We start from the raw sequence: 27,471 nt of genomic DNA, 5'->3' as shown, positions 1-27,471 counted from the left end.
CACTACAATGACACCTTACTGCAGTGTTTCACATAGCACCGCCATATTCCGCAGCGCTGTACAACGGGGAATTCTGGGTCACAGCCCAGGATTGGCAGGCGCCACATACCTCCCAACTACACCGTAAATCAGATCGCTATAAGTGAAACGCGCCGGTAAATGGATCATTATGAGAACCCACCAGCAGGGGGCTTTCTCCCCATACAATAAAGCTTTAACCCTTTATGCGTCAGAGAGCATGGCTCCGTAGGATTTATTATTTAAGAAAACAAACACCGCCTTGTAGTTAAACATACGTTTCTTTATTGGCTCAAATACATATTGACACGTAACCGTCCGCGGTATGTTCTAGAGCGCAGTAAAGTCAGACACGTAACCGTCCGCGGTATGTTCTAGAGCGCAGTAAAGTCACCGACATGTAACCGTCCGCGGTATGTTCTAGAGCGCAGTAAAGTCACCGAGACGTAACCGTCCGCGGTATGCTCTAGAGCGCAGTAAAGTCACCGACATGTAACCGTCCGCGGTATGTTCTAGAGCGCAATAAAGTCACCGACACGTAACCGTCTGCAGTATGCTCTAGAGCGCAGTAAAGTCACCGACACGTAACCGTCTGTAGTATGCTCTAGAGCGCAGTAAAGTCACTGACATGTAACCGTCCGCGGTATGTTCTAGAGCGCAGGAAAGTCACCGACAAGTAACTGTCCGCGGTATGTTCTAGAGCGCAGTAAAGTCACTTCAAAGTCAGAGTTAAACTATCTCCTGTAATAGCCCCCCAGGACGCATAAACCCCGACATCTCGCAAACCACGACGGCCCTGCCCCCGAGATCTGCGCCTTCCGAGCAAAAAAACTTTTATTCCTTCTGCAAAAGTAAAAAAAAAAAAATACTAAACATCCAAAATCCGGCTTTTCCCATAAAACCACCACCGACACCGCATTACACCGGGAAGCGGCGGTCACCGCGAGTACGAGGCGGCGTCACCGAACGCATCACCATTATAAATAAAACATACAAAAAGCATAAATAACAGGGATATTCATCCCGCCGACCGGAACAGCGGAGAACTTGGAAGCCGGATCCGAAAGTTTATTTTTTTAACCATTTATTTTAACCGTGTTTTTTTTTAATACTTTTTATATATATATTTTTACAGCTAGGTAGGTAACGTTACCCAGGAAACCGATTAAAATAAGAAAAATACCCATCCCTGCAGAGAAACGATCGCAGGGCTTTTATAAACACTTTTTCTTTTTTAAAATAGAAAACTCTATAAAACTTTACAGCTCCGTAGAAAACGGGTCGGCCAAAAGAGAACGCAGGTCACGCGTGAACCGTTTGGCATTTCCGTGTTAACACTATGAGCGCTAGAGCATTCTGTAACACGCTAAGGGTTCCGTGTATACTTGGTGAGCCCGGAGTCCTCATTAACACTTGGTGCTAGAGCATGTAACACGCTAAGGGTTCCGTGCATAATCACCAATTGGTGCAAGGACCGGGGCGCCGACTAAGAATTTGGGGACTTCCCACTTACCCGGCATTCACGGGACCAATGGCACAGAGTTTTGGGGGTCCTCATTAACACTACGAGCGCTGGAGCATTTCTAAGAGCTCCCCGCACGCTCACCGAGAAGCTAATGATGGCCGTAAACACACAGAACATCCCCTTTAGTCGCCGACCAAGACTTTGGCAACTTCCCACCCAGCGGACCCTTCCTTATCATCCACGGGACCACCAACGGCACAGAGCGTCGGATTTTGGCTAACATTTAACCTATCAGGAAGGTTATTTATATTGGCACCGAGCCACGATGCCTGGCAGGGATCGGTTAAATACTGCGTCCAAATATCACCAGAATCCCCCCCCCCCGTAACGCTACGAGCCCCCAGAATAATACAGAGAATATCGGAATACTTAAAAATAGACTTTTCCACATTAAATACTATTTACCAAATGACTGAGGTTTCCTTTGTTATTGCCACTTAAAATACAAGGCACTCTCCCCCCCCTCCGACGGCTTCTCCCCCCCCTCTGAATGTTTAAAAAATAAAAGTCATGCACGGAAACGGCGTAATATTTATCAGAACGCGGCGGATCGGCGTCACACGTTGGAATCCTCGTCTGTGATGCTGGCGCTCGGGGAACGGGTCGAGAAATCCTTAAACATTTCATCCTCCTTCAGCATGTGCTGCGGACACAGAAAGGGAAGGGTTAAGCAGTCGCACCTGGGGTCAAACACGCGGCACGTTTACACCTCAACTCAAGCAGTGTTTTATCACGGAACTTGGTCTGTGCTGCAGATAGCGGGAAATTAACTCCAAAACGAGAATTCTCCTTCCACGAGTCCTTCACCAGTTACAAAGAGAGTCGGATATCAGGAAGGGGAAGCCAGGGGCATGCTGGGAACTACGGAGGGATCCAGGTATGGGAACGGGAGTATAACAAAAATAATTACCCGTTACAGCTTCGATGCATCATATCTCCCGCACAGATAGAGCGTAAGCTTATGGGCGAGACCGGCCGGCAGTAAACGCTAAGCTCGTCTATACCGAATATCTTAAACCTGCGAGAGGATTTACCGTCAGGTTGTTGATCCCTTCTGAAAACGCGCCGATCTGCCGCACCGTTCCTTCAGAATCCTCCATCTGAAAAAATAAACAGAAATTCCCGTCAGGGCGGCCCCCCGGACTGACACCCCCCGGACTGGCCCCCCCCCCCGCTTCCTCCATTAAGTTTGCCTTTGAGACATCACCTCCTCCAGCCGGTCCAGGTCTTCGTCGTCCAGCAGCCTGATCTCCAGGCCGGAGCGGAGCGGCTTGATGATACTGTTGGCGGAGAACGGGCCGAGGTCCATGGGGCAGACGTATTCCTCCGCCTCCTCCTGCTTCTTCTTCCGTAAGGTCCCGAAATTGCCGAAAACCATCTTCTTGGGCTTAAAAAAAGACAGAAAAGTAACATTCAGTACCTCGGGACACCGCGGGACAGGCAAGGAAAGGGTTTTTCAGCTGAAAGCATTCATTTTGGGGCGCTTCAGGCTGAATCACCTTGACTCTGGCGGTCGCCGTCAGAAGCAGGTAGTCGGGGGCCGCCAGCGCTTCCTGTTTCTGGACCTGGGCCTGCTGGCCGACGAGGAGGTTGAAATGCGTTGCCAGGTGCCGCCGCAGGAGGGTCTTGTTGGGTGGGATATTGAGGAGCTGCGCCATGGTCTCCACGTTAAACCGAGGCTCTAGAACCTGGGGAAAAAAAACATTGCAAGAGTTTAAATTCCAATAAAACGTTTCCCGGCCCCCGGGCCGTACATTTATCATCACCGCGAAGGAACGGGTGCAAAAGAAGGGATTTAGTGTGCAACAGAGACACAAAACGAGGCTTTCCGGGTCATTTACATCTCCGCGTGAACGGCAGTTTTTGGACTCTTTGGGAGAAACGCCCTGAAAAAAACTTCACATAACTGGAAACAAAAAAACACGGAAACTTCCTGTTATTTTCTGACTATACGGAAAGCCCCACCCTTTACGTACGTAAAGCGCCCACCGCACTCACCATCAGACCCCCGTGTACCCCGCTTCCTCTGAGATTGGGGGCGTATTCAGCTAAGTCGACGGAGCGCAGCCATTCCATGACCCTGTGGTTGGTCCACTGCGCCACCTCGGACGGCGTGATGATACTCTGCGGGGCGGTAAAAGGAGCGTCAATCAATGGGTTAATGAAACGGGACCAGCGGGTGACAGACAGGGACTGCTGGAGGGGAGTTTGCTCTCGGCAGGTATGTCAGGGCTTACGCTGCTCGTTTACACCTGAGTACAAGGAGGCGTGAGGAATGCGTCGGGTCCTTAGGATCGAGTTCCGTTACATCATAACCACCTCTGTTCCTGAGATTAAATGTAACGAGCGCAAGGACCAGCGACCCGCCCCCCCCGATTACCCACCTCGTCCGAAGGTCTCCTGCGCAGGCAGTTGGGCTCGAAGCTGTTGACCCGCAGAACCTGGATGGCCCTTTTAATACTGAGATGGTGGAGGACGCTCACGACTTTTAGCGACAGCAAATCGTCCTGCGGGGAGGAAAAATAAGATCGCTGGGACGTGGAAACCACCAAACCTGACCATCGTGCATCAACCAGCCATTGGAACCCCATGAAAGAGCATCTTAACCCCCCCGCCTTGTAATTTACCCAAGTGCCCCCCGATGCAAGTTACAATCAGCTGGGGAGGGGAAAGATGAGGCTCAACAGCGTCTACCCCAGAACCGCGACACACATCCTTCTCCCACATAATGCCCCGCACGGGGGCAGCCCCGGGGCATCTCCCTCTCCCACACGGCAAATTATTCCATCCGTCGGCTAACTTACCACCCCCATGTAGTGAAGCATCCGGCCGTCAACCTTGGCTTCATCAAACTGCGTCTTATATTGAGGGAGGCCGATGTCATCCAGCCATCCTAAAAACATAAAAAAATGATATATAAAAAAAATAGACAACAAAATTATATATATAAAAAATAAATAAATTTATATATAAAAAATTAATAAAAAAAAACTATATATAAAAAATAAATGAAAAAAATTATATACAAAAAATAAATAAATGACAAAATTTGAATTAAACCAGAGGCTGGGCCAAAATCACCGGTGGGGTTACTGGGTGAGTTGTAGGGGTATCTGGCATAATTTTGTATCTAGAACCATAGAGAGGGTCCAGAAACACTGTTGTTATCGGGAAGGACTCACTTGTGACCCATTTGTACCCCAGTTTCCCATAGTTTCCATCATCCTCTGATCCGAGGGACTGAAGCGCGAGCTGGAGCTTCTTTCGGTGTAAAGGGTGTTTAATCCCGAGCTCCTGCAGAAAAAAAACCCAAAACCCAACAATAAACAGAGAATCCCAAACCCGTTGTGGAAACGTCCTCGATGACCCACCACCCGCTGACTTCTGTCGTAATCTACAACATATTTGTCCCTGTACTGCGCATGTTGCATGCTTTCTAACAATCTACAACTGGCGCAGGACTCGTGATGGGGGGGGGCATTTCGGGAGCTCACCTTCTCCAGGTCCTGCTGCGAGGCGTGGAGCAGCGTCTGGCCGGAGACGATCCATTGCTTGCCGTTGTTGACGTAGCCCCCCAGCCCCTGGTCCCGCAGCCAGTTACACACCTGCTCTTTCGTCCACTTGGCAAACGGCGTGTCCAGGTCCCTGCGAAAATTAACCCTTTATGAGAAAGAGACCCCAAAGATACAAGGACAGTTTACCCCCAATATGTCCGGATTAACCCCGTCTGTGCTCGGGACGTCATGGAAATTCAACAAATATATTCGCTAGAATTCCAAAGACGCCTATAAAGGGTACGTAGGAAATTATAACTTTTTGGGGGATTTCATGGCACTTTTTCAGGGGTGAAAAAATCCACATTCATAATGGACCTTCCCCCGAAGCAGTGATCGGAGCCCCCGGCCCCGCTGGAGGTTATAGGCTCCCGGGAGATGATCATTATGCGGCAGGAGCACGTGTGGCCCTCACAGGCATCCCAAAAACCCAACCCTAGCTGCTCGGAGGTACATGCGCAGCCACGAGAATACTAGACAGACCCGGTGGTGCCTTGACTGAGGTCTCGAGACCAGCCCAGCCGCGGCCCGGCCGTAGATCTGGTGCCTCCTCGCTTGAACTCCGTCTCCGTGTCGGCAAAGTCCTCTTCTTGGTTCAACGTCGTGGACTGACTTCTCTTCAGCCTGGAAAAGGCAGCGTTTATAATAAAGGGTTAAGTTTACGTTTTGGGGCAGAATACACGCGCGGGGGGGGGGATTGGGGGTCGCGAGCCTCTACTCACTTCCCGAACAGCTTCTTGATGCCCCTCGGCTTCTTCTTGGTGTCGGGAGAGGAGGGCGAGCTGGAAAGGCTTCCCCCGTCGACGACGCGCGGGGACGACACGGCCAGGTCGAGGTGGTCGGCCGAACCCTTTTCCGAATCTGCTGCAGAAACCCAAAGTTTTGGTCAGAAACAATAAACGGTTATTTCCGAGCTCTCGATAAACGTTCTGAAACCAGGCGGCGTGAAAGTGACCGACGCAGGGAGTGCATAACCGGCGATGGATGGGTCCTTCAGGGATATAAAGGGTTAACTGGGCTGGGCTTGAAAGCAAATTAACGCTTTAAATGCAAGCGTGGTGAGTGGTGCCCTGCGGTATTCACCTCCTCAAAGGGTTAAAAACACACTTTGCAGGCAGCGCCAGCGGCGGGGGGGGGGCTAGAATGTAGGGTTCGGGGGGGCTAGAATGTAGGGTTCGGGGGCAGAGTGCACATTCCGGGGGGCAGAACGCACGATGCTGGCAGCGGATTATTAAAGGGATCCCTCGGCTCTGCCACTCAACGCTTTCTGGCAGAAGTTTCCTCCGACGCGGAATATTTTAAACCGTCAAATACCAAAAAGCCTGGAATTCGCAGGAGATTTGCAATTTTAACCTTTTGCATCCCTGAACGTAACATTCGACCCTCAAAGCGTTGGATTTAATTACAAATAACTGAACGTTGAATGGAAGAACCGAGTCAATCAGTAAAAAACACGCAAACCACTACGGAGGTACTACGGGCTCCTTAACCCTTTGGGTGCCTGTCACGGCCACCTATATCTCCCCCGGCACTCAAAGGGTTAAAGGGGACATACGTCACTTTGCTACGCACAACGCTTCAGCGGAACATAAATGATGGCGGATCCGACACGAGGCAGAATTGGAATATTGTTTCCTTTTTTTGTTTCTCTCTAATTTCCCGTTTGTTTCCCCAAAAAATAAATAAAAAAGGTGCTGCATGGAACCCCCCAGGAGAGGAGGGGGTTAATCATCTATGAAATGTAAAAAAAATAATAAATTTATTCCCTTAAAATGCGGCTACAAACAGCGATCGCCTTTATACAGCGTGTGTCCCTGCGTCCGAATCTCCAGTCCCGGCAGACACACGGGGAGGAAAAAATAAACCTGACCAACATTAGGATCAGAGGCAGACAAGATTCCAGAATCCATCCTTTTAACCCCTTGAGGTTTGTCGTGAAGGGGTTAAAATGTTCCGGGGGAAAGCATAATTACTAAACAGCAAGAAAACATTAAAAAAAACAAAAAAACACAGCGGTTCCGTCACACGGGTTTAGGAGACGTCACGGAACCCTTTAGAACCCCAAGTGTTCCGATACCGATTCCTCTGCAGGAACCCGTCACTATGGGAACGATCCGATAATCGGTATGGATTATGATGCTTATTTCTAACACACAAACAGGACTTTTACCAAAAACAAGCACTTTAATGACGGGTGTTACTGGGGGGGGGGGGCGGTTCTGGGTATGAAGCTCTAGGATTAGGCGCGGGTTTAGTGATGGTCACGGCAGCTCACACTCGATGAGGCGGTGAGTGGCGGTTAGGGCACGCTGACGGACGCATGCGGAGTTACTGTACCTAGTGCCGGGGCGCTCGCACTTCGGCTGCGGTCTTCGGGTTTCCATAAAATGAACAAAAATCATGCGCAGCCCGGGAGAGAATCGGCAGAAAGACATTGATTAAAGTCACACGGAAATCAGGACGGGAGGATAGGGGGGCAGACGGATCACATGACCTGCAGAGCCAACCGGGCACCCGAGACAGACCAGCTGACGCCGGGAACATGTGACTTCAATGAGTGAAGGTGGGGAGGCGCTTGGGGTATCTGCCCCGAATAATAAGGTCCTGGGAGACACCGGCATCCCCGGGCATGAATAACGGGGCAATAAGACTCTTATATAAACCGGCTTATCCGGGGTTAATAATCAGACCCCCAAACCCCCGGATTCGGCCCCTCGCTTGTATCGCGGGGGTCCCCTTACCTAGGTTGGGGGCGCTTCCAGCCTTCTTATTGTTCTTAATCTTGAAGAAGCCGCGGCCGAAGGACGATCTGGCTTTGCGGGTCCCGAAGCTTTCATGTTCGGGGGTCCCGGCGTGGCCGGGGGGTTTCGGAGGAAGGGTCCCAAACTTGCCGGATTCCGGAGAAGGACTTTTCTGAAATAAAATATCGAAGGTATAATACGCCGCCTACAGCTTGAAAACACGCGTGTTCAGCGGCTCCCAGCGTGTTACATCACACGTGAAGCGGATGGATACGGAACGGATACCGATAACTCAGCAGAACGTTAAGTTTTTCTGAGAAATCCAACGTGTTTCTATCAACTGCGAGTTAAAAACCACAAAAATATCACTGCTTCTCGTTAACAAAATTAATAATAATTAACGTCAGAAATGTCACCAACCGCGGCGTCTTGGTCCAGCGTGTCCAAACTGCTCCATTTCTTGCTTGAAATTCTTGGGGAGAGAAAAAGACAAATAAATAAAAACAGAAATAATCCAGCCAAAAAGCACCGGATGGCGGGTTTGGAAAGGGTTAACGTTCCCTTTCTCATGCTGGGAGCGCTATTAATCCCCCCGGGATGGGGTAAATGGGGTATCCCCCGAATCAGGGCAGGACTCCCCGCTTGGTTTTGGCAGCAAACAGAACCCAAAGCCTCAGAGCGAAGGACGCAGCGGATCCCAGAGGGGTTTATCTAATGCTGCAATCTTCTGTTCTCTACCACTTCTGCTGGGAGGCTGTTCCTCTTATCTCCCACCCTCTAGTGTTAGATTCTGGTCTGTTGTTGTAACTTTTCTCCTCCTCAAATAAACTTCCCTCCAGTGCTTTATTAATCCCTTTATGTATTTAAATGTCTCTCTCCCCCCTGTCCCTCTCTCGTCCCCTCTCTCTCTCCCCCAAGCCGGACAGAGAGACCCGTTATTCTTTCCCCATGGTCCAGGGTTACTTTTATTTACGCAGCTTGGTTGCTGTTCCCACAGTAATTTCACATCCGTTGCATTAAACATCCGGAGGTCGTCACCGAGGTATCCAGAGATAAATAAACGTCACAAACAAAATACAGATTCTCTCCAAAAAATATGATTTAAACAAAAAAAAAAGTCAACTTACGCCGGAGACTCTTCAGCTTTAGCTTCCGTAGCTGAACCGACGGCCTCCACCTCCCTGCGAGACACAAACCCAGAGAAATATAAACAGAAAATACGGCTTTCCTACCAGAAATACCATATATTATTACTTTGCTGAGAGGGTGGTAGGTAAGTGGAACAGCCTCCCAGCAGAGGTGGTAGAGGGTAATACAGTGAGGGTATTAAACATGCATGGGATAGACATACGGCTCCTGAATCTAAGACGAGACCAACGACTGATTAAGGTTTGAGTCTTTACAGCAGGAGAAACGGGCGACTAGACGGGGGCCGGATAAATTAAAATAAATGTATATAATTAGTGATTAATTATGTAAAAACACACATAGTAGTTTAATAAATTTGTTTAGTATTTTATTTTTTATCTGCCTTTTGACCCGCGTCTGGCTCTTTCAGACGTTTTACACGGAATAATGTATAAAATAGCATTCTGGTGCAAAGTGATCTTATCGCCATAACAACCAGCGGAAAGGTTCAATCAGTAGGTTGTTATGGTGATCAGACCACTTTTCAAACCCAAAATCTTTATTTTGTTTTGTTACCGGGGCGGCGTTACCGAAATGAAGCGTCAGCTCTTGTACCTGGGACCGGGCTGCGTCGGCTCTTCCGGAGCGCTCTGTTTAGGTTCTTCGCTCGGTTTCTGAGCAGCCGCCGGGGATGAGAACGAGGGGATGGAAACCTGCAGGACACTCGTGTGCGTCTCCGTGTGCTGCTTCACGGAAGAAACACGGGCATGAGACAAGATAGCAGCATCCCGACTGTACAGAGAACATGCGCGATCACACAGCCATGAAGTGTGGAGTCACCGAGTAACGGGACCGCCGGGTGATACACGGGGTGGAGGTGTATGTGGCTGTCTGTCTGTCTCTCTGTATGTGGCTGTCTGTCTGTCTCTCTGTATGTGGCCGCCTGTCTCTCTAGAGCGTTGCGAATGCCTCTATGTCTTAAACGGAATTATTCTCTCTAAAACGAGTGAGCGGGCACAGAATGTTCGGTTAAACGGAGTGTGCAGGAATTCTGAAGTCAGACGGGGTGATTGAAGCACAGCTTTGTTACAGGCAGTGCCCCCCCATACAATAACCCCCCCGTGACTCACGTGTGTCTCTTCGGGGCTCGGAGCGGCTGACAGAGGGATCGGCGAGGGGCTTTTATCCCCGTCGCTTAAAGTGTTGGAGTCGAACGCCAGCGAGCTGGACGCCGAGATCACAGAATCGTCGCTTTCCACGTCCTTGACTGAAACACAAAAAGGTACAAAAGAGGGTCAGCCTCTGCTGTAACACGGGGTACGGCGGGGGTACGGCGGGCCGCGGGCTTAACCCTTTGTGTTAACCCTTAAGATTTACAAAAGTACAAAAAAGCAAGCCAGCCTGCTCTCAGCAACTTGGCCTGGCGAGACAAATAGAAAAGCTGCTCGTCAGCAACTTGGCCTGCCGAGCGGAAGGTGGGGGAAACGCACTAACCAAATATTTTAACCCCGATACATTTGGTTTAAAATCCATGAAATGGCCGTTTGGCATTTAAAGAGTTAAATTACCTTTTTTGCCGTGTGCCATGACCACCATGTCCTGAACCTTCTTGTATCTGTTTAGAGACTGCTGGAGTTCCTCGATCTTACGGTCCTACGGGACGGAAAAATAAAACAGTCTCATCACTTATCTTTACTCTTAAAGGACCTCAGCGAGGCTGTCTGAACCAATCATCATCAATCAGCAACTTAATGGGGAGGAATAATCTGCCACAGAGCGCTCTGATATTGCCCCCGGTGCACAGCGGTGTCCTACCTTCTCTTCATTGGAGGCCACGAGAGATTCCATGGCTTTCTTCATTCTCTGAACCTCGGCATCTAGAAAACAGTGAGAAGGAGCATATAAAACGGGGTGGAATTCACTAAAAACGCTACTAACGCGGCAGATAAAACACAAACCCTTTAAATACATTTATTTTTGTTTATCGGGTATTTCTCGCAGACGGCGAGGACTTTTTTTGGACCCGGCGGCTGCAACTTAATACGCAACAAAGTAACCATCGAGTTCCACGTCCGCTAAACGCGTTCCTCTCTCCAACGGTTCGGTAAAAACTAAAGAGACATCCGGCTCCTGAATCCAAGACGAGACCGACAACTGATTAAGGTTTGAGTCTTCACAGCAGGAGAAACGGGCGACTAGACGGGGGCCGATCTGCCGGCAGGTTCTGGGTTTCTATTGTAAGCTCCAGAGAGAACAGAATTTCTGTCTATGTGTAAACGTACATTGTACAGAACCTGCTGCACATATAAAGTTTTAAGCAATTAACCCCTTAGTGCGTCATTCACTCACCCTTCTCATTCAGCGCTGCGGCATCCGCGCCGGCCGGTGAATCCGCGTTTTGTTTCAGTCTCTTGATGTCCGATTCCTTCTCCTCCAACTGCTCCTTTAACACGGCCAGCTCGTCCTGCGCATGGGCACAAAGCGGCAGAAAAACACATTTAAAGGTCTTTTTCTGGATGAGTGTTCTAGGAGTTGGGATCCAGTTTAAAACAGGAAAAAAAACACAAAACACATTCCACGGAAATTAAAATTCAAATCAACGGCTTCAAAAGCGCGGCGAGACGGGATGATCCGGAACAAACGTGCAGCCATGCGGCAAATACATCCAAAAACTCAAATTAACTCAAAAAACAAACACTGCCACAAACCGTTACGGTGAAGATGGGGGGAAAAAAACCACACTTTGCAATGAAATGAAAATAATAAAGAGGGAAATAATGAATATTAATTGAAATGACCTTCCCCGCGGGTACATCCCATGAGCGGCACGGCCGGCTTTCTGTATGAATCGCGTTCAATAAACGGGGCAGAAGGGAAAACGAAGGGTTAACAAATGGAGAAATCTGATCGTTCCACACCAGTCATCTCCTAGAAGCCAGAAAACGATGAATCCTGAAGAAGAGACCTCCGAGGTCTCAAAAGCGTACGCTGGCCCAATAAAAGGTATCAAGACTCGATCTGACATTTAAAGACGACTCGTTAGCCGCTCGGTAATTCTTTTGCTCCACAAACGAATGGCAATAAAAGCGGCAGACAGACACAGAGGCCGCGCTCGGCAGAGAGAGCCGTGCCCACCGCGGGGTTAATCCGTTATCTTTGGGTTAAGAATAAAGGAAAACAGGTTACGTTGGAAGCCGGGGGGGGGGGGGAAATCGGGGGGTTATATCGCTAGAGACCCCCCGATCATGTCGCTGCTCTGTGTCCGGCACGGCCTCGGACGTTTCAAACCACCACAAAAAAACAACACGGAGGAGACGGGGGAACCGGCCGGCCGGACAGCCGCGCATGCCGTGCAGACCGCGGGGGCCGGCGGCGTGGGCTTCACCTGCAGGGCCTGGCCCTTGTGCTCCATGCGCTGCTTCTCGTACTGCATCTGCCCCACTTTGATTTTCATGCTAGACAGTTTGGCCATTAACGGCTGGCGACGGGGAGAGGAAAGCGGAAACAAAACAATCAGCGGGTACACGGCGGCCGCCAGACGCTCCCTCGCTCCACGGCCCCCCGATTCCACGACAGCTCTGCGGCCCCCCGATTCCTAGTGGATAGTGGGGAGAGCAAGGAGTCCTATCCAGACCAGGAAAGGCTCAGATAAAGGGGACCCCCCCGCTCCCCTGTGTGGGCTCCGCAGCTTCTATACCCCACCCTGATTAACTATCCCCTCCAGACTGTAAGCTCTTGGGGACAGGAAATGAAGCCCCGACTCTTGTACAGCGCTACGGACGTTGTTAGAGCTTCGTGATGGCGGGTAACGTTTACCTTGGTGGATTTGAGCTTCTTCTCAAACTGAGACTTCTCGTTTTCCATCTCGACCACGCGGAGCCGGAGCGACTTCATCTCCTGCACCAATCCCTGCAGAGATAACAGTCCGGGGCTCAGAACGCTGTCAAGTACCCCAACCTGGGGCATAAAAGCAGCCCGCGCCCCCCCCGTAATAAACGGCGTTCGTATCATAAACGGCAATGAGAGCCGCAAAGACGGCATTCAGAACTTCTAGTTTTTCCACCTCGTTAGAATTAGACACATAGGTAGTCCGACCCGGGGTGTACGGCCGGGAGACGCCGCAAAACCATTAGAAAGGCTGCAAAGTTTTATACAACCGTATAGAATTCTTCTACTTTCACAACAAAAATACATCCAAAAATAATTAAATATTAAAAAAAATGTATAAAAAAGGTTTTTAATAAATTAACCTTCACAACAAACAGTCGTGCGCAGATGCAGCGTCAGAAAAGGGGGCAACAATGAATCAAATGCCCCTCGGGGGTTAGCCGCGTGTACGACATGCAGCCGGTTAGAGGCCCCCCCCGTCATGGCGCCATCACGCACTCTACACGCGTGTCACCGCCGGGTTAGGTTATCAAACACTGGCAGGCGTGGGCCATGCACGGAGCGTCACCTCTTGGTCGCCGTATTGTAACCTTTTTTCCTGGAACAGCGCGAGTTCCACCTCCACCTTTTCCATCTGATAGCGGAGCTCGGCTATAACGTTATGCAGAGACTGGATTACGGGGAGGAAAAACAAAAGGGGGCGGATATAAGTCCGGAAGACGGAGGGAGCCCGACGAGTGAGCGTGTGTGCCGGGGACCACAACTCCTTCCAGCCGGTCAGACCTACGGCGCGTCGCGGCAAAATACCACGCGGGGTCTCCGCCGTCAGCCCCCAAATCATTACCCGCAACCGGCAGAACCGTGCCGCCGCTCTCACCAGATACCCCCCCTGAGCCGGCCGCCCGAAAGGTCGCTGGATATTCTTCCAACAGGAAAATTCCCCAAAAGTGTTACGTGAGAATATACAGCCGGCGCCCCCCCCTCACCTCCGTATCTTTGTATTTGTCCTCAAACTCCGTGCGGTCCTTCTCTGCGGCCGTCAGCTTCAGCTTCAGGTTGGAAATCTCCGTCAGCAGGTCCAGCTTCTGGGTTTCCAGAGACGTCCGGCTTAACAGCTCCTGTAAAATAAGAGATATACATAAATAATAATCCCCTCACGTGAAACAGTTGGGAATTGCCCCTTCGGGTATAAGTAATGCCCCGGCAGACGGCTCACCTGCTGCAGCATTTCTTCGGTGGCGTTCAGCTTTTCCCGGTTCTCTTCCAAACAGAACTCGAGATCTCGGATCTTCTCTCCCTGAGCCTCCACCTGGTCGGTCAGCACGCTCACCTGCGAGGGGGAGACTAATGAGACCTCATCGGAACCCCTTTATTCATCCTGTAAAGACCCTGCGGCCCCCCCACACCATGAGTGATCGCCCGGCCCCCCCACCATGACGCACACAGAGACAGACAACGGCACCTGCAGAACTAGCGATTCTTTATCATTCTCCAGACGGGACAGCCTCTCCTGGTAAATGTCTCCACTCCCGGTAATGTGTCCATTTACCTGCAAGAGAAGAGATGTCAGCTCCTGGGACGAGCCGGCCCGGGGGCCAAACTACTAAAAATGACACAAATATACAATTACAGAATGACACGGACTCAGCCAGTCTGATCTATATAAAATATAATCCCCGAAAACCCCCAAAACATGTTTGGAACCAATCAGGACGCAGCAGGCAGCCGGTAACCACACGAGGGGAGACGCCCCCCGGCACGCTTCGCCCGACAGGCCCCCCCCCACAGCGCTTCGCCCGATCCCCCCCTCCCCTATTGCACAGGACCCTTGCCCTAAGAGACTGAACCCACCAAGGGCCACATAATGGAGCACAGAATATTAACCCTGCGCATGCTGGAAACAAACTCTCTTTGTAAGCGCGCGGTGGGGCGCGACCAACGCGACGAAGCCCATAACTCGCCCCGGCGACAGTAAAACCGGGGAATCTGCCTTTTAAATACCCGACATGAAAGGCGTTTAAACACTTTGATATTACAAAAGGCCCTTCTTCAGAAGCCATTAAAACCCGACACCCAACATCTGGAGGGAGCTTTAACCAATCACAGCTCGTGCTCCCGGAAAGGGTTAATAGCAAATTAATAATAATAAAAAAAGAGGCTTTATTTACCTTCTAGCTGGAAAAACGTAAAACAATCTCACTTTGAGCAAAAAGGCAAATTGTAACAGTTATAGAATTATGGAAAACAGCGAAACAAAGTAACAACCGCAACATTCCGGCCCAAATCCGCCTCCAAAAAAGCAAAGACCCCCCCCCCCGGGCACCACTGCCCGGGCAGATTTTATTTTCCTCTCTTTCCGTTTTCTTATAAAAACACCGGAAAATCCATCGCAACGAGAGCCGCCGGCCACCCGACTTTCCGCAGCGATATAAACATCACTCGGGGTCGCAGCTTTAGGAGACGTTAAGCCGGCTCAGAATCTCGAAGGAGATCAGTCCAGATCTCACCAAAAGGCTCACCAACCATCTAGAGCAGTTTATAAAAACACGACGGCTCGCAAAACTCAGCTTTTAGAAACACAAGAAAGAATACCGAGAGGGTGGTGGATAAGTGGAACAACCTCCCAGCAGAGGTGGTAGAGGGCAATACAGTGAGGGTATTAAACATGCATGGGATAGACATACGGCTCCTGAATCTAAGACGAGACCAACGACTGATTAAGGTTTGAGTCTTTACAGCAGGAGAAACGGCGACTAGACGGGGGCTGGATGGGGCCGATCTGCCGACAGACTACTAAAAGAAAAGAAGTAACATACAAAGGGCAATAGGCAGCGCATTCTCAGGGTTGCTACGGTGATTGCACCAACTAACCTATCTGGTACCGGGTGCCAAAAACTGCCGGCCAGAATAAAGGAACCGCTCGGTAACAACGCGGCAACAGATAATCAATCAACGCATCATCAATTACAACCCGACAACCCGCGCCCGACGACAAGTTCTGCCCCGACGCGCCTGCTCGGCATCCACTACGAAGTGTTAACGGTGAGCGAAATTCAGGTAAGAAAAGGCCAAAAACCTGCAGGATCTCCTCGGACCTTTCCAGGAGGATTAAGACGTTTCCCAGCCGCCGGAAGACGCGCAGAATCCTCTCCGGCCGGACGTTACCTGCGCAGCCCTCGGCCGGCAACGACGCGCACAGGCAGAAGCAGAGCGCGATCTGGAAGCGGAGGGCACGGCGAGCTAAACGCAGAGCCGCCAAAACCAGCAATTAGCAACTGGGTCTTTGTGACTCATCTGCATCAAAGAGGATCGTAAAACGCTCGGATCCGCCGCCCAGCGGAAAGCCCTTTAACTTTTACTTTGTTGGGTAAAAGACCAAAAAAACTCAGGGAAGCAGATATTTAACTCAAATACAGGAACGCGCGCCGCTGACACTCTAACCAGACAGCCGCGATACATGTAACATCAAACAGAGCGTAATCCTCGGTAACAGTCCCTGCGCGCTCCTCGCGGTTTGACGGCCAATTGTTTTATTCCTCGAATCAGATGAAAAAAAAACCTTTAATTCATTTATTTTTTCTTTTTTTGCCCCGTAATTTACTGTTTTCAGGCAGCCGTTTGTATGATTTGTGCGGCGGCCGCGGCGCTCCGGACGTCTCACCCACCATTTGGACCTGGAGCCAATCCGCCAGCGCGTCGGCCGTGGAGTCCGGCAGCTGACAGCGCAAGCTCTCCCGCTCCTCCGGATCCATCATCTCCAGCATCCCGCGCAGGTCCTCGATGAGATGTAAAACGCGCAGGCTTCCCATGAACGGCGAGGTGGGGGACTGACAGTCAAATATCCCGTTGGAATACTCCAGGGCCTTGGAGCCTGTCGAGAGACACCAGAGGACAGAAAACAATTACGCCTGGGATAAGCCGCCGAGACGACATCGTCTAACCTGTGCTACAGAGCCTGGGAGGCTGTTCCACTTATCTACTACCCTCTCGGTGAAGGAAAACTTCCTTACGTACTGTGAGAAACCTGACGCCGTTCACCCGATGCCCGTTAGTGACTGTGTAACAATGTAACAGACATAAAAGCATTGCGTTGTACAGCGCTATGGAATATGATGCCGATATATTCCTCAATAAACGATAATAACCAAGTTTAGTATAACTTATTTTAATGTTTATATGATAATAAAAGCGTTCTAATCACCCCTAGTGTTACATTTAATACGTTTAAGACCCTTTAAAGGCTGAAGAAGGGGCTAAGTGTTCCGGCAGAAGCTCAGGATCTCCTGGGAAGAAAGAGGAATGAAGTCATGGAAAAATCAGCAGCGGGGGCAGGGTTCCCCCGGGGTGCGTAATACAGCAGGGAGACTGCAGAGACGCTGGCTGGGAGTCCTGGGGTTTACAGTACACCAACGGCTGGTTATTCTGGGTACAGATGATGTCATAGATTCTGAGCGAGATAAGACGTTTATCTCTCTTTTTCTCATGCTGGTTATGAATCATTCATTGTTCGGGGCCTCAAGCTGTCCGATACTAGAACGAGCAATCAGCATACGGACAGCATGTTCCCATCACAGGTCCCTGCGACGCGCCTCCTTCCCGCTCCTTTCCCTAAAAACAAACCCTCCATTCTTCATTTCCCGCCCGAGGCAGCGGTGCGTATCTCACGAGTTTAGCGCTCTCATCTGGTTGCGCGCTCCCCTCAGTTTGTATATTGTTAGCGCTCTCATCTGGTTGCGCGCTCCCCTCAGTTTGTATACTTTTAGCGCTCTCATCTGGTTGTGCGCTCCCTCAGTTTGTATATGTTTAGCCCTCTCATCTGGTTGCGCGCTCCCCTCAGTTTGTATATGTTTAGCGCTCTCATCTGGTTGTGCGCTCCCCTCAGTTTGTATATGTTTAGCGCTCTCATCTGGTTGTGCGCTCCCCTCAGTTTGTATATTGTTAGCGCTCTCATCTGGTTGTGCGCTCCCCTCAGTTTGTATATTTTTAGCGCTCTCATCTGGTTGTGCGCTCCCCTCAGTTTGTATATTGTTAGCGCTCTCATCTGGTTGTGCGCTCCCCTCAGTTTGTATATTTTTAGCGCTCTCATCTGGTTGTGCGCTCCCCTCAGTTTGTATATTGTTAGCGCTCTCATCTGGTTGCGCGCTCCCCTCAGTTTGTATATGTTTAGAGAGCTCATCTGGCTGCGCGCTCCCCTCAGTTTGTATGTTTAGCGCTCTCATCTGGTTGTGTGCTCCCTCAGTTTGTGTATTTTTAGCGCTCTCATCTGGTTGTGCGCTCCCCTCAGTTTGTTTATTGTTAGCGCTCTCATCTGGTTGTGCGCTCCCCTCAGTTTGTTTATTGTTAGCACTCTCATCTGGTTGTGCGCTCCCCTCAGTTTGTATATTTTTAGCGCTCTCATCTGGTTGTGCGCTCCCCTCAGTTTGTATATTGTTAGCGCTCTCATCTGGTTGCGCGCTCCCCTCAGTTTGTATATGTTTAGAGAGCTCATCTGGCTGTGCGCTCCCCTCAGTTTGTATGTTTAGCGCTCTCATCTGGTTGTGTGCTCCCCCAGTTTGTGTATTTTTAGCGCTCTCATCTGGTTGTGCGCTCCCCTCAGTTTGTTTATTGTTAGCGCTCTCATCTGGTTGTGCGCTCCCCTCAGTTTGTTTATTGTTAGCACTCTCATCTGGTTGTGCGCTCCCCTCAGTTTGTATATTTTTTGCGCTCTCATCTGGCTGTGCGCTCCCCTCAGTTTGTATATGTTTAGCGCTCTCATCTGGTTGTGCGCTCCCCTCAGTTTGTATATTTTAGCGCTCTCTTTTAATCTACTATTTATAGGGCTTTTCGGTCTTGTGCTTGTGCCGTTCTGTACCCGAGATTATTATTTATTGTTTTATATAGCGCCATCATATTCCGCAGCGCTGTACAACGGGACATAAGTAATATATAACAAACTGAAGAACCGACAGGGGAGGGGGGGCGCTGCGCCCAGGAGCTTACAATCTAGAGAGAATCCCGCTTACCTGCGATAATATCGTCCATCTGCTCCAAGGCCGCGGCCAGCATGTCACTTGCATCGCTCATCATTTTGCTGCCGTCCTGTGTGTTTCCTGTAAAAAGAAAGCAGAAGCGGCGCGGGGGCCGCGTTACCGAGACGCAAACTATACAGAAAACATAAATAAAACCCAATAAATAATCAGGAAAAGAATGAAAAACGGCGTCCGGCCGCTCGTTACCGCAGCAAATATATAATGTATAAAACGATAACCAAAACGGGTGTTATTAGTAAAAAAAAAAAAAGGTTTATCTGAGGTTCTCTCCCTTTACAAAGGCTGAACCAATCAGCAACTTAATAGGAGAGATAACTTAATGGGGAGGAATAATCCTGCAGATGCTGAGACGGCGTCTCTGATATATTTTTATTGATTGTTTTAATGTTAGTTTTGGAAATGAGCACAAGAGACAAACTCCGCAGCTCGGCTTATTTCTACCCCCGTGTCAGTTACCCCCCCAGGACCGAACCAAATCACGTAGCGGTGATAAATTACAGAGACGGCCGCGAGCCGAGCGCAGCGGCTCTCAGCTTTGTTAAGCCGGCAGCGGCTCTCGGGCCCGAGTGTCACACGCAGCGCTCTAAATCCCTCCGAAAAATGTGTTTGGAATAACGGCCCCCGCAAGACAAACAGAGCCTTGTAAGGAGCGACACGGATCCAGGCAGCGAGGAGGAAAAAAAAACTTTCCCCAAACTATCCCCGACCCTCAGCCAGGGGTAAAGCCGGGTAATTACAGCAACACAGCCACAGATTACTGCCTGCCGGACAGCCAGAGGCTGAGATGGGGAAGCTTTATTTAACAGAGGGTGGTAGATAAGTGGAACAGCCTCCCAGCAGAGGTGGTAGAGGGTAATACAGTGAGGGGATTAAACATACATGGGATAGACATACGGCTCCTGAATCTAAGACGAGACCAACGACTGATTAAGGTTTTTTCTGGAGCGTCACATATGATTCCGGTTTCTTTAGGCGCGGCCCCTGTGGCCCCTCTGGGTTGGTTCACGCGGCTCCGCATGGGGAGTAAGCAAGGCGCTGAAAGATGACATCACTGAACCCAGAACCACAAGGAAAGAGATCCAAACCCCAGCAGTCCTCTTGGACTCCGAGCCTGATTGCAGCTACACCCCGACGTTATCCCAGGACTTCCCCAACGGCGCAGACAGGAGGAACATGTCCTCCCACATGCAGGTGTCATACAAACACACGCGTGTTACAGGGAGATTTGGTGAATAAAGACCCGCTGCCCCCTGGACCGCCGGCGTCTCCCGTTATCTTGGCCGTTGTGAAGGTTAAAGCGCGTTTCAAACCGCCGGGACCGTCGGAGACGTTCTGTGTTACTCTTTCACCTCGAAATTTTCGCTCTAGACTTTAGAACACCGCGTCGCGATCCGTCGGCCCCCCTCTGCTGGGAAAAACTCGTCCGAACGCTAAGAGCCTCCACGTTACTCGCGCTGCAGGATGAGATAAACGCCGCGACGTCCAAACCGGCGGCAGGAAAAACCGGCCCGGCGAGCGATTACAACGAATTACAACAAACCAGACGCGTGTCGGGGCCGTCGGCGGATACCGTGGAGATCGGTAATTACCCCCCCCCCCGCAGGACTCCTCGAGATCAGGAACCAGGACTAGAAACCCAAAAACGTGAACCCCGCTGGGCTCTCCCCGGACCCCCCCCGCGCCGGGCTCTACACCCCCCCCCGCACGCTGATAACACGCTAACCCGTGTCACGGAGCGGCTCCTCGCGGTGTTTGCACAGCCGGCCCCCATCTGTCCCAGAAAGCGATAAACCTGCACTCCGTAATTACCCAGAAACGATTATTTTTAGAATCTGCAGGCTGCGATCAAAGAGCTTTCCGGAAAAACGTTTCGTTAACTCATTCACTGCCTTTGCAATAAAAAAAGACCCTTTTACAGGTGGGGGGCGCAGGTCAGCGCAGGACGCAATTTGTAAACCTCTTAGGTTACAGAATTTGCTGGTATTTCGGCCCCCATGCGGCCCCCGTCTCTCCTGCTGTAACGACTCAAACCTTAATCAGTAGTTGGTCTCGTCTTAGATTCAGGAGCCGTATGTCTATCCCATGCATGTTTAATACCTCACTGTATTACCCTCTACCACCTCTGCTGGGGGGCTGTTCCACTTATCTATTACCCCCTACCACTTCTGCTGATAATAATGATGATTTTTGGTGGAGACGGAGATTCCGTAATCCGTGGTCCGTCCACCAATAAGATCTCTCCGTCTGAACGGAGCAGGAAAGAGGCCACGTTTTATTTTTACGGGAACACCCAAATGCGACATGTTTTCCATTCCATTGCCAGCTACGTGGATACAGACGGGGCGGAGGGGTCGCTTTCTGCACACCCCGTCCGACACTCGATACGCCCGCAATGTAACCGGCCCGGCAACCACAAAGACCCCTCGCTGCCGCTGATCCGCGACTGAGATCCGCCGGCAAAGACGGGCAGCCGGTCAATTCCCGCTACCGACAATCATGAGAGGAGCCCGAAAAATCCGACGAGGGTCCCCGGCTAACAGACAGCTAGCGACGAGCACAACACATCATCCCACACAGCGGCAGCATGCACCGCAGCGCCCCCCCACACAGCGGCAGCATGCACCGCAGCGCCCCCCCACACAGCGGCAGCATGCACCGCAGCGGCCCCCCACACAGCGGCAGCATGCACCGCAGCGGCCCCCCACACAGCGGCGGCATGCACCGCAGCGGCCCCCCACACAGCGGCGGCATGCACCGCAGCGGCCCCCCACACAGCGGCGGCATGCACCGCAGCGGCCCCCCACACAGCGGCGGCATGCACCGCAGCGCCCCCCCCCACAGCGGCAGCATGCACCGCAGCGGACCCCCACACAGCGGCGGCATGCACCGCAGCGGACCCCCACACAGCAGCGGCATGCACCGCAGCAGCCCCCCCATACAGCGGCAGCATGCACCGCAGCAGCCCCCCATGCAGCACAGGTATGCAGGGCTGCAGCTAGGACATCAGGTAAGTGTTTTAAAAAAAAAGCATATTATAGACTTACTGGGGGTGTCAGCGACATTAAACGGCCCCTTTAACTCCGCGTAACTGTGCAGCGTCTCACGTTCTGCCCAACGGGGAACGAGTCCTAATATCACTGAGATTAGGGGATGTGCAGCGATACACCGCCCACCCCCTGTGTAACCCCCCAACCCCCTCGGTACCCCGCAGACCCCCTGTGTAACCCCCCCAACCCCCTCGGTACCCCGCAGACCCCCTGTGTAACCCCCCCAACCCCCTCGGTACCCCGCAGACCCCCTGTGTACAGCGCAGACCCCCTCATATCAGTAAACAGATCAGGTTTCCGCTCTTGATAAGAACAAAAAGCTTTCTGTGAGATTTTCGGCCGCTGGGGGAACGCGTTCCGCTCGTGACTTTTTCCGGGTTAAATTCGTGCGATTTTACAGACGGAGACAAAAACCTCCTTCAGGAAACCGAATTCCCCGCAAACAGCACAACGTTTTATGATGTTTACAACTTAACAAATGACATCATCAACTTGAAGCGGAGAATCCCGGAGTGACATCACAACCCCCGCCCCCCCGGATATATTCTCTCTTGGAGCCACATGCGATAACAGCTTATCACGCTTATACTATACATTCATTTACCCCACATAATCAGAAGACCCCCACAGCCCACCCCCGTCCTGCAGACGGTCCAATAACAGTAAGAGGTCCTGGCTCGAAGAGCTTACAATCTAAAAGGAAGCGGAGGAGATATTAAACACGGAGAGCCCATAAACGTCCGACTAACGATAATACGGCTTAAATAAATATAAACGGGGATTCTGGCGCAAAGTTTGAATAGCTGTCTAATTCCCATGGCAACAAAGAGCATGTTCCACTGGTTGCTGCAGCGACAAGCCCACTTTAAAAAAAACACTTTAGATCATTTCTATCACCTCTGTATATAGGAGAAAAAATAATATTTTATTTCAATAATTATTAGAATTGTTTATTTACAGTTTTCAGAATCGCTTTTTATTTTTTTAGAATTATTTTAATAAAAAGTTGTTTTGTGTTTTTTGTGTGTTTGTGGCGAATGAGATACTTTATATCTACGACGGAAACATTAAAGATTTATTGAGTTAAGAAACACGCGGAGATTCCGGATCCTGTAACGAAACGCAGAAAAACTTTAAAGAATGTATATTAATGCGCCAATCGCGGCCACCAATCAGGATCCTTATAAGACCCGGGGCACCGCGATGCCAAGCGCCGCGCGAACCCAAACAAGAGCTTACTCCCATAATGCACCGCGGCACAGCTCTCCCCCCACTGTCAGGAGCCGAGCAGCCAGCTGTCCGCACGCGCATGTCCAGAGATCACATGGGGATGTGTAACGCGAGATGCAGGCAACTACCAATCAGATCACAGAGAGCATGCGGTTTAAAGGGACTTTACCGCGTGACAGCCAAGGGGCCGCTTTAAATGATTTGCTGCGATACAAAACACGCAGCGAGGGCCCCAAACCGGCTGCTGCAGCGCAATCAGGAAACGCTGCGAGGAACAAAAGCGGCTTTCTATCCAGACGCGATTCTCCGAAATCACAACAACATTCCAGATCCCGGAACGGGCGACATCACCTAAACGGTTAAAACGCACATGCCGCGCGTTCCGCGTCCTCGATGGATACCCAACAAAAAACCTAAAGCGGGTCCCGCGGGGGGATCCGGAACGGAATTCCTGCGACGTTATTCAGCCGTACGCAAGAATGAGGAGCATTTCAGAGGAATGCGGATACAGGTAGTGGGATCCAGGCACATAACTGCCAACAGGCCCGAGAAAAGCCAGCAGTCGGGGGGGGGGGGCAGCAGATCTGGGGGTTTGTGTAGCATGTATTTGCCCCAGTGCCTAGGATACAACGCATCTAAACAGCCGGAACGCAGGACGAGAGCGCTTGGCCTAGAACGCAGAACACAACTGCATGTGTTACCGGTTGCTGATTAGAGAAGATGTCGGGACCGAGGGGATGTGTTTACTAATCACGCTTTAAAATGCAGGCATTCCAAGAATCCTAACGCTTCGCTCGGCCGCTAACGGGAGGCGCAGGACGTCTAAATGCAGCGCCACCGGTCCTCTCCGCGGAGGCCGCCGGCCGTCACTCTCGTTTACAATGAGAGTCGGAAGTGAATCATTCCTCTGACCTCCGATTATCCTGACAAATAAAAAACCCCTGAGCTGGATGACCCCACACACAGGGGCAACGGGGGCCAAGCGGCCCCTTACTCAATACAGTCACCGAGAACAATCCTCTGGAATGAAATATCTGACGTTTGGAACGTTCCCCGCGACTCCTCTGCCGAGAGGCGGCTGGTGGTACCAGCTAGTTAACAAATCTAGGACCCCCCCCCGGGGGCAGAAAACTTCGTCCCATTCCCCGTCTCTCATATCGCTTCCATCGCGCACATTCAATCTGTTTTCATCCACAGACACAGAGCCGGACCTCAACTTAAAACCCCCCCCCAGGATCCGAATAACCCCCAAAACACGGAACAAAACGTCTGCCGAGCTGCCTCCACCCACAGAAAAACCCAGAACCTGCCAGCAGATCGGCCCCATCCGGCCCCCGTCTAGTCGCCCGTTTCTCCTGCTGTAAAGACTCAAACCTTAATCAGCTGTTGGCCTCGTCTTAGATTCAGGAGCCGTATGTCTATCCCATGCATGTTTAATCCCTCACTGTATTACCCTCTACCACTTCTGCTGGGAGGCTGTTCCACTTATGTACTACCAACCCAGTAAATAATCCATTAGTAGAGAGATTTATCAACGAGGGAAAGCTGCATGTATCGGCCACCGGACAGCTGAGGGACACGTGGCCCTCCATGGAGAGACGGTGGCCCCTGCTATACAGTTTATAGACCCATTTAGCGAATTCCTCGCAACTACCGAAAAAGCGTTTTATGGTAAAATTAGCATTTTCGGGAGGATAATTTAAGACAAATGGGAACAGCTGTTTAACCACGAAACGTCCAAAAGCCTCCGGCCGTGAAATCCGTGAGAAATCTGCGGAAACGAGCTTTTCACAGCAAAAAAAAAAGTGACATAATTTCCAACAAGATGGCACTTGCCCCCGTTACCACGGCAACAAGCGAAGCCCTCGCTTACACGTAAATTCTAAATACCCAAAATAACCTAGAGGAGTAAATACTCAGAAATTGGTGCCGCGGACAGAAAACGACTTCCAACGCTCGGCGTCGATAAAAAATAAACAAAAATAAAAAAACGCAACAAAAACCCCAAAAACATCTATTGGTGGCAGCCGATTTACGGTTAGACGCAATAAATAGATTTGGGGAAGAATACTCTGATTTAAACACTTCCCGTGTCTTTTACGTGTTGGTAGCATGTGGACGGCGCTCTCCAGGCCAACTCCGCCACGGCGGCTACTAACACACGCCGAACACGGACAGAAATACACGCCTGAAGTCCCCGTGTCACAAACTAAATATATCCCGCAGAACCGCTAAACGCAGCGACTTCCAGCCCCGTCTGCCACGCCGTGACAGATCGGGGTCCCCGCTGAGGTGGTGCTGGACTACCCTCTGCTGTGCCAGCCACAGAGGCACCTCGCTCACAGACTGCATCCCATGACGTGGCCCCGGATGGACACAGACACTCCCGGTTGAAGACGTGGCCCCATGGGGCACACACGCTGCCGGGAGAAGACGTGGCCCCCACCAGGCACACACACACACGCTGCCGGAAGAAGACGTGGCCCCCACCAGGCACACACACACGCTGCCGGGAGAAGACGCGGCCCCGCCGGGCACACGCTGCCGGGAGAAGACGTGGCCCCCGCCGGGCACACACACGCTGCCAGGAGAAGACGTGGCCCCCGCCAGGCACACACACACGCTGCCGGGAGAAGACGTGGCCCCCACCAGGCGCACACACACACATGCTGCCGGGAGAAGACGTGGCCCCGCCAGGCACACACACACGCTGCCGGGAGAAGACGTGGCCCCGCCGGGCACACACAACGCTGCCGGGAGAAGACGTGGCCCCCGCCGGGCACACACACGCTGCCGGGAGAAGACGTGGCCCCGCTGGGCGCACACACACACACACGCTGCCGGGAGAAGACGTGGCCCCGCTCGGCACACACACGCTGCCGGGAGAAGACGTGGCCCCCGCCGGGCACACACACACGCTGCCGGGAGAAGACGCGGCCCCGCCGGGCACACACACACGCTGCCGGGAGAAGACGTGGCCCCGCCGGGCACACACACACGCTGCCGGGAGAAGACGCGGCCCCGCCGGGCACACACACGCTGCCGGGAGAAGACGTGGCCCCGACGGACACATGCTGCCGGACCAGATGTTGTCGCCGGCTCACAGAGGTGACAATGAAGAAATTGTTACCTGCACATAGAAGGGGCATTAATCCCCCCATTTGTCCCCTCGCTGCGCAGCCAACACTTTCCATAAGAAAAGATCCTGTTTCAGCCACAAATAGCCCCTTATTTACAAGGCGGGGGGGGGGAGGGGGCAATAAACAGTTTGGGAATTTCTCTCTGGCTATAAACACCCAGCAGAAAATAAACAGCGGAAGGGGGGGGCATAGAGCAGGGCAAAAAATAACACATGGGGGGCAAAAACCTAACACACGGGGGGAGCTGCCAGAAGGGGGCACTTTAAGCAGAGGGAAGGGGCAGATGCAGAAAGAATTGCCACAAGGCGGGGTATCTCATTTTTGGGCATCACAGACCTGCCACACAGGGGATAGGGAGGGAAAAACGTGTTCCCAACCCTCGGGGGCTGTTCCGGGGTAACAGTGCCCGGATTTATTGCCCCCTCCCGGGTCACTGGGTAGTTTTAGGCAGAACCTGGCACTGCATTTAACCCTCACACTGCCGGCCCCCAAATGGCTGAGTTTTATATTTTAACGTAAAGGGAGAAGTTTCCAAAAATATTGGAATCCGCCTGAGGGGCTGCCCCAGCAGCAGGGCCAGGGGCGGGTGTCACATTCTGAGGGGCAGCCCAGGGGTATGTGTTCTATGCTAGGGGAGCCCAAGGCTTGTTGCCCCAGGTGGGAGGGGGTAAGGGTAGTTATTCCATGCGGGGGTGTTGGTGCCCCAGGGTGGGGGCAGAGCACCGTCGGGGGGTAGGTATCGAGCACTCACCTCTCCCGTTGCCCCGGCAGCCCCTCTCTCTTCTTCCTTCACTTTCCCCAAACTCTGCCTCGCTTCCCTGCGCTGCCCCCGCCCGCCCCACAGCCAACACTACCCGTGTCGTCACCAGCAAGGGCGGCCGCCGATTGGCCGAAGGCCACGTCCATCCCGAATTCCCAGAGCCTGGCGAGGCGGGGCCAGTTGGAAGCTGGGAATGGGAAGGGGGGCAGGAAGGGCAGCTCCCCCCGCATGGGTAGCAGGAAGGGGGGCGCATGGGAGAGAGGGGGTGCCCTGATATTTAGGGGGTACTAAGATGGAGTTACCTCAGAATTTGGGGGGACGTAGAGCGTATAATACCCCGCAGTAGACCCTGTGTCCCTCGCTAACTTCCACAGGCCTTATGGGGACTATTATCCCATCATGCACAGCCAT

General features: G+C 51.7%; 1 protein-coding gene across 1 annotated transcript; it reads right to left on the bottom strand.

Moving 5' to 3' along the window:
* Positions 1–1,924: 1,924 nt before the first annotated feature.
* On the bottom strand, positions 1,925–27,129 carry PPFIBP1 (PPFIA binding protein 1). Its single transcript, XM_053465183.1, has 28 exons — positions 27,052–27,129; positions 18,857–18,943; positions 16,520–16,725; positions 14,317–14,403; positions 14,071–14,184; positions 13,841–13,972; positions 12,783–12,875; positions 12,352–12,444; positions 11,316–11,430; positions 10,782–10,843; positions 10,535–10,619; positions 10,097–10,233; positions 9,582–9,712; positions 8,966–9,019; positions 8,259–8,310; positions 7,839–8,010; positions 7,435–7,467; positions 5,820–5,961; positions 5,581–5,721; positions 5,038–5,188; positions 4,726–4,837; positions 4,348–4,436; positions 3,928–4,050; positions 3,542–3,667; positions 3,043–3,231; positions 2,751–2,930; positions 2,578–2,643; positions 1,925–2,186 (listed from the first exon to the last, which is right to left on the bottom strand). Exons 2-28 carry the CDS (start codon positions 18,918–18,920, stop codon positions 2,100–2,102), a joined length of 3,036 nt encoding a protein of 1,011 aa, XP_053321158.1. The 5' UTR covers positions 18,921–18,943; positions 27,052–27,129; the 3' UTR covers positions 1,925–2,099.
* Positions 27,130–27,471: the final 342 nt, after the last annotated feature.

Source organism: Spea bombifrons, chromosome 4 (assembly GCF_027358695.1).
Source record: "Spea bombifrons isolate aSpeBom1 chromosome 4, aSpeBom1.2.pri, whole genome shotgun sequence".
Taxonomy (NCBI): domain Eukaryota; kingdom Metazoa; phylum Chordata; class Amphibia; order Anura; family Pelobatidae; genus Spea; species Spea bombifrons.
The sequence above is the reverse complement of the archived record's forward strand: the minus strand, read 5'-3'. Positions and strand labels throughout refer to the sequence as shown.

Coding starts and splice junctions, on each gene's coding strand:
- PPFIBP1 (XM_053465183.1), bottom strand. CDS start 18,920: ATGATGAGCGATGCAAGTGACATGCTGGCCGCGGCCTTGGAGCAGATG. Junction 11,431..12,351: donor ACAAGGGCCAGGCCCTGCAG/GTGAAGCCCACG, acceptor GCCCATGCGCAG/GACGAGCTGGCCGTGTTAAA. Junction 4,838..5,037: donor CGCAGCAGGACCTGGAGAAG/GTGAGCTCCCGA, acceptor TTTTTTCTGCAG/GAGCTCGGGATTAAACACCC.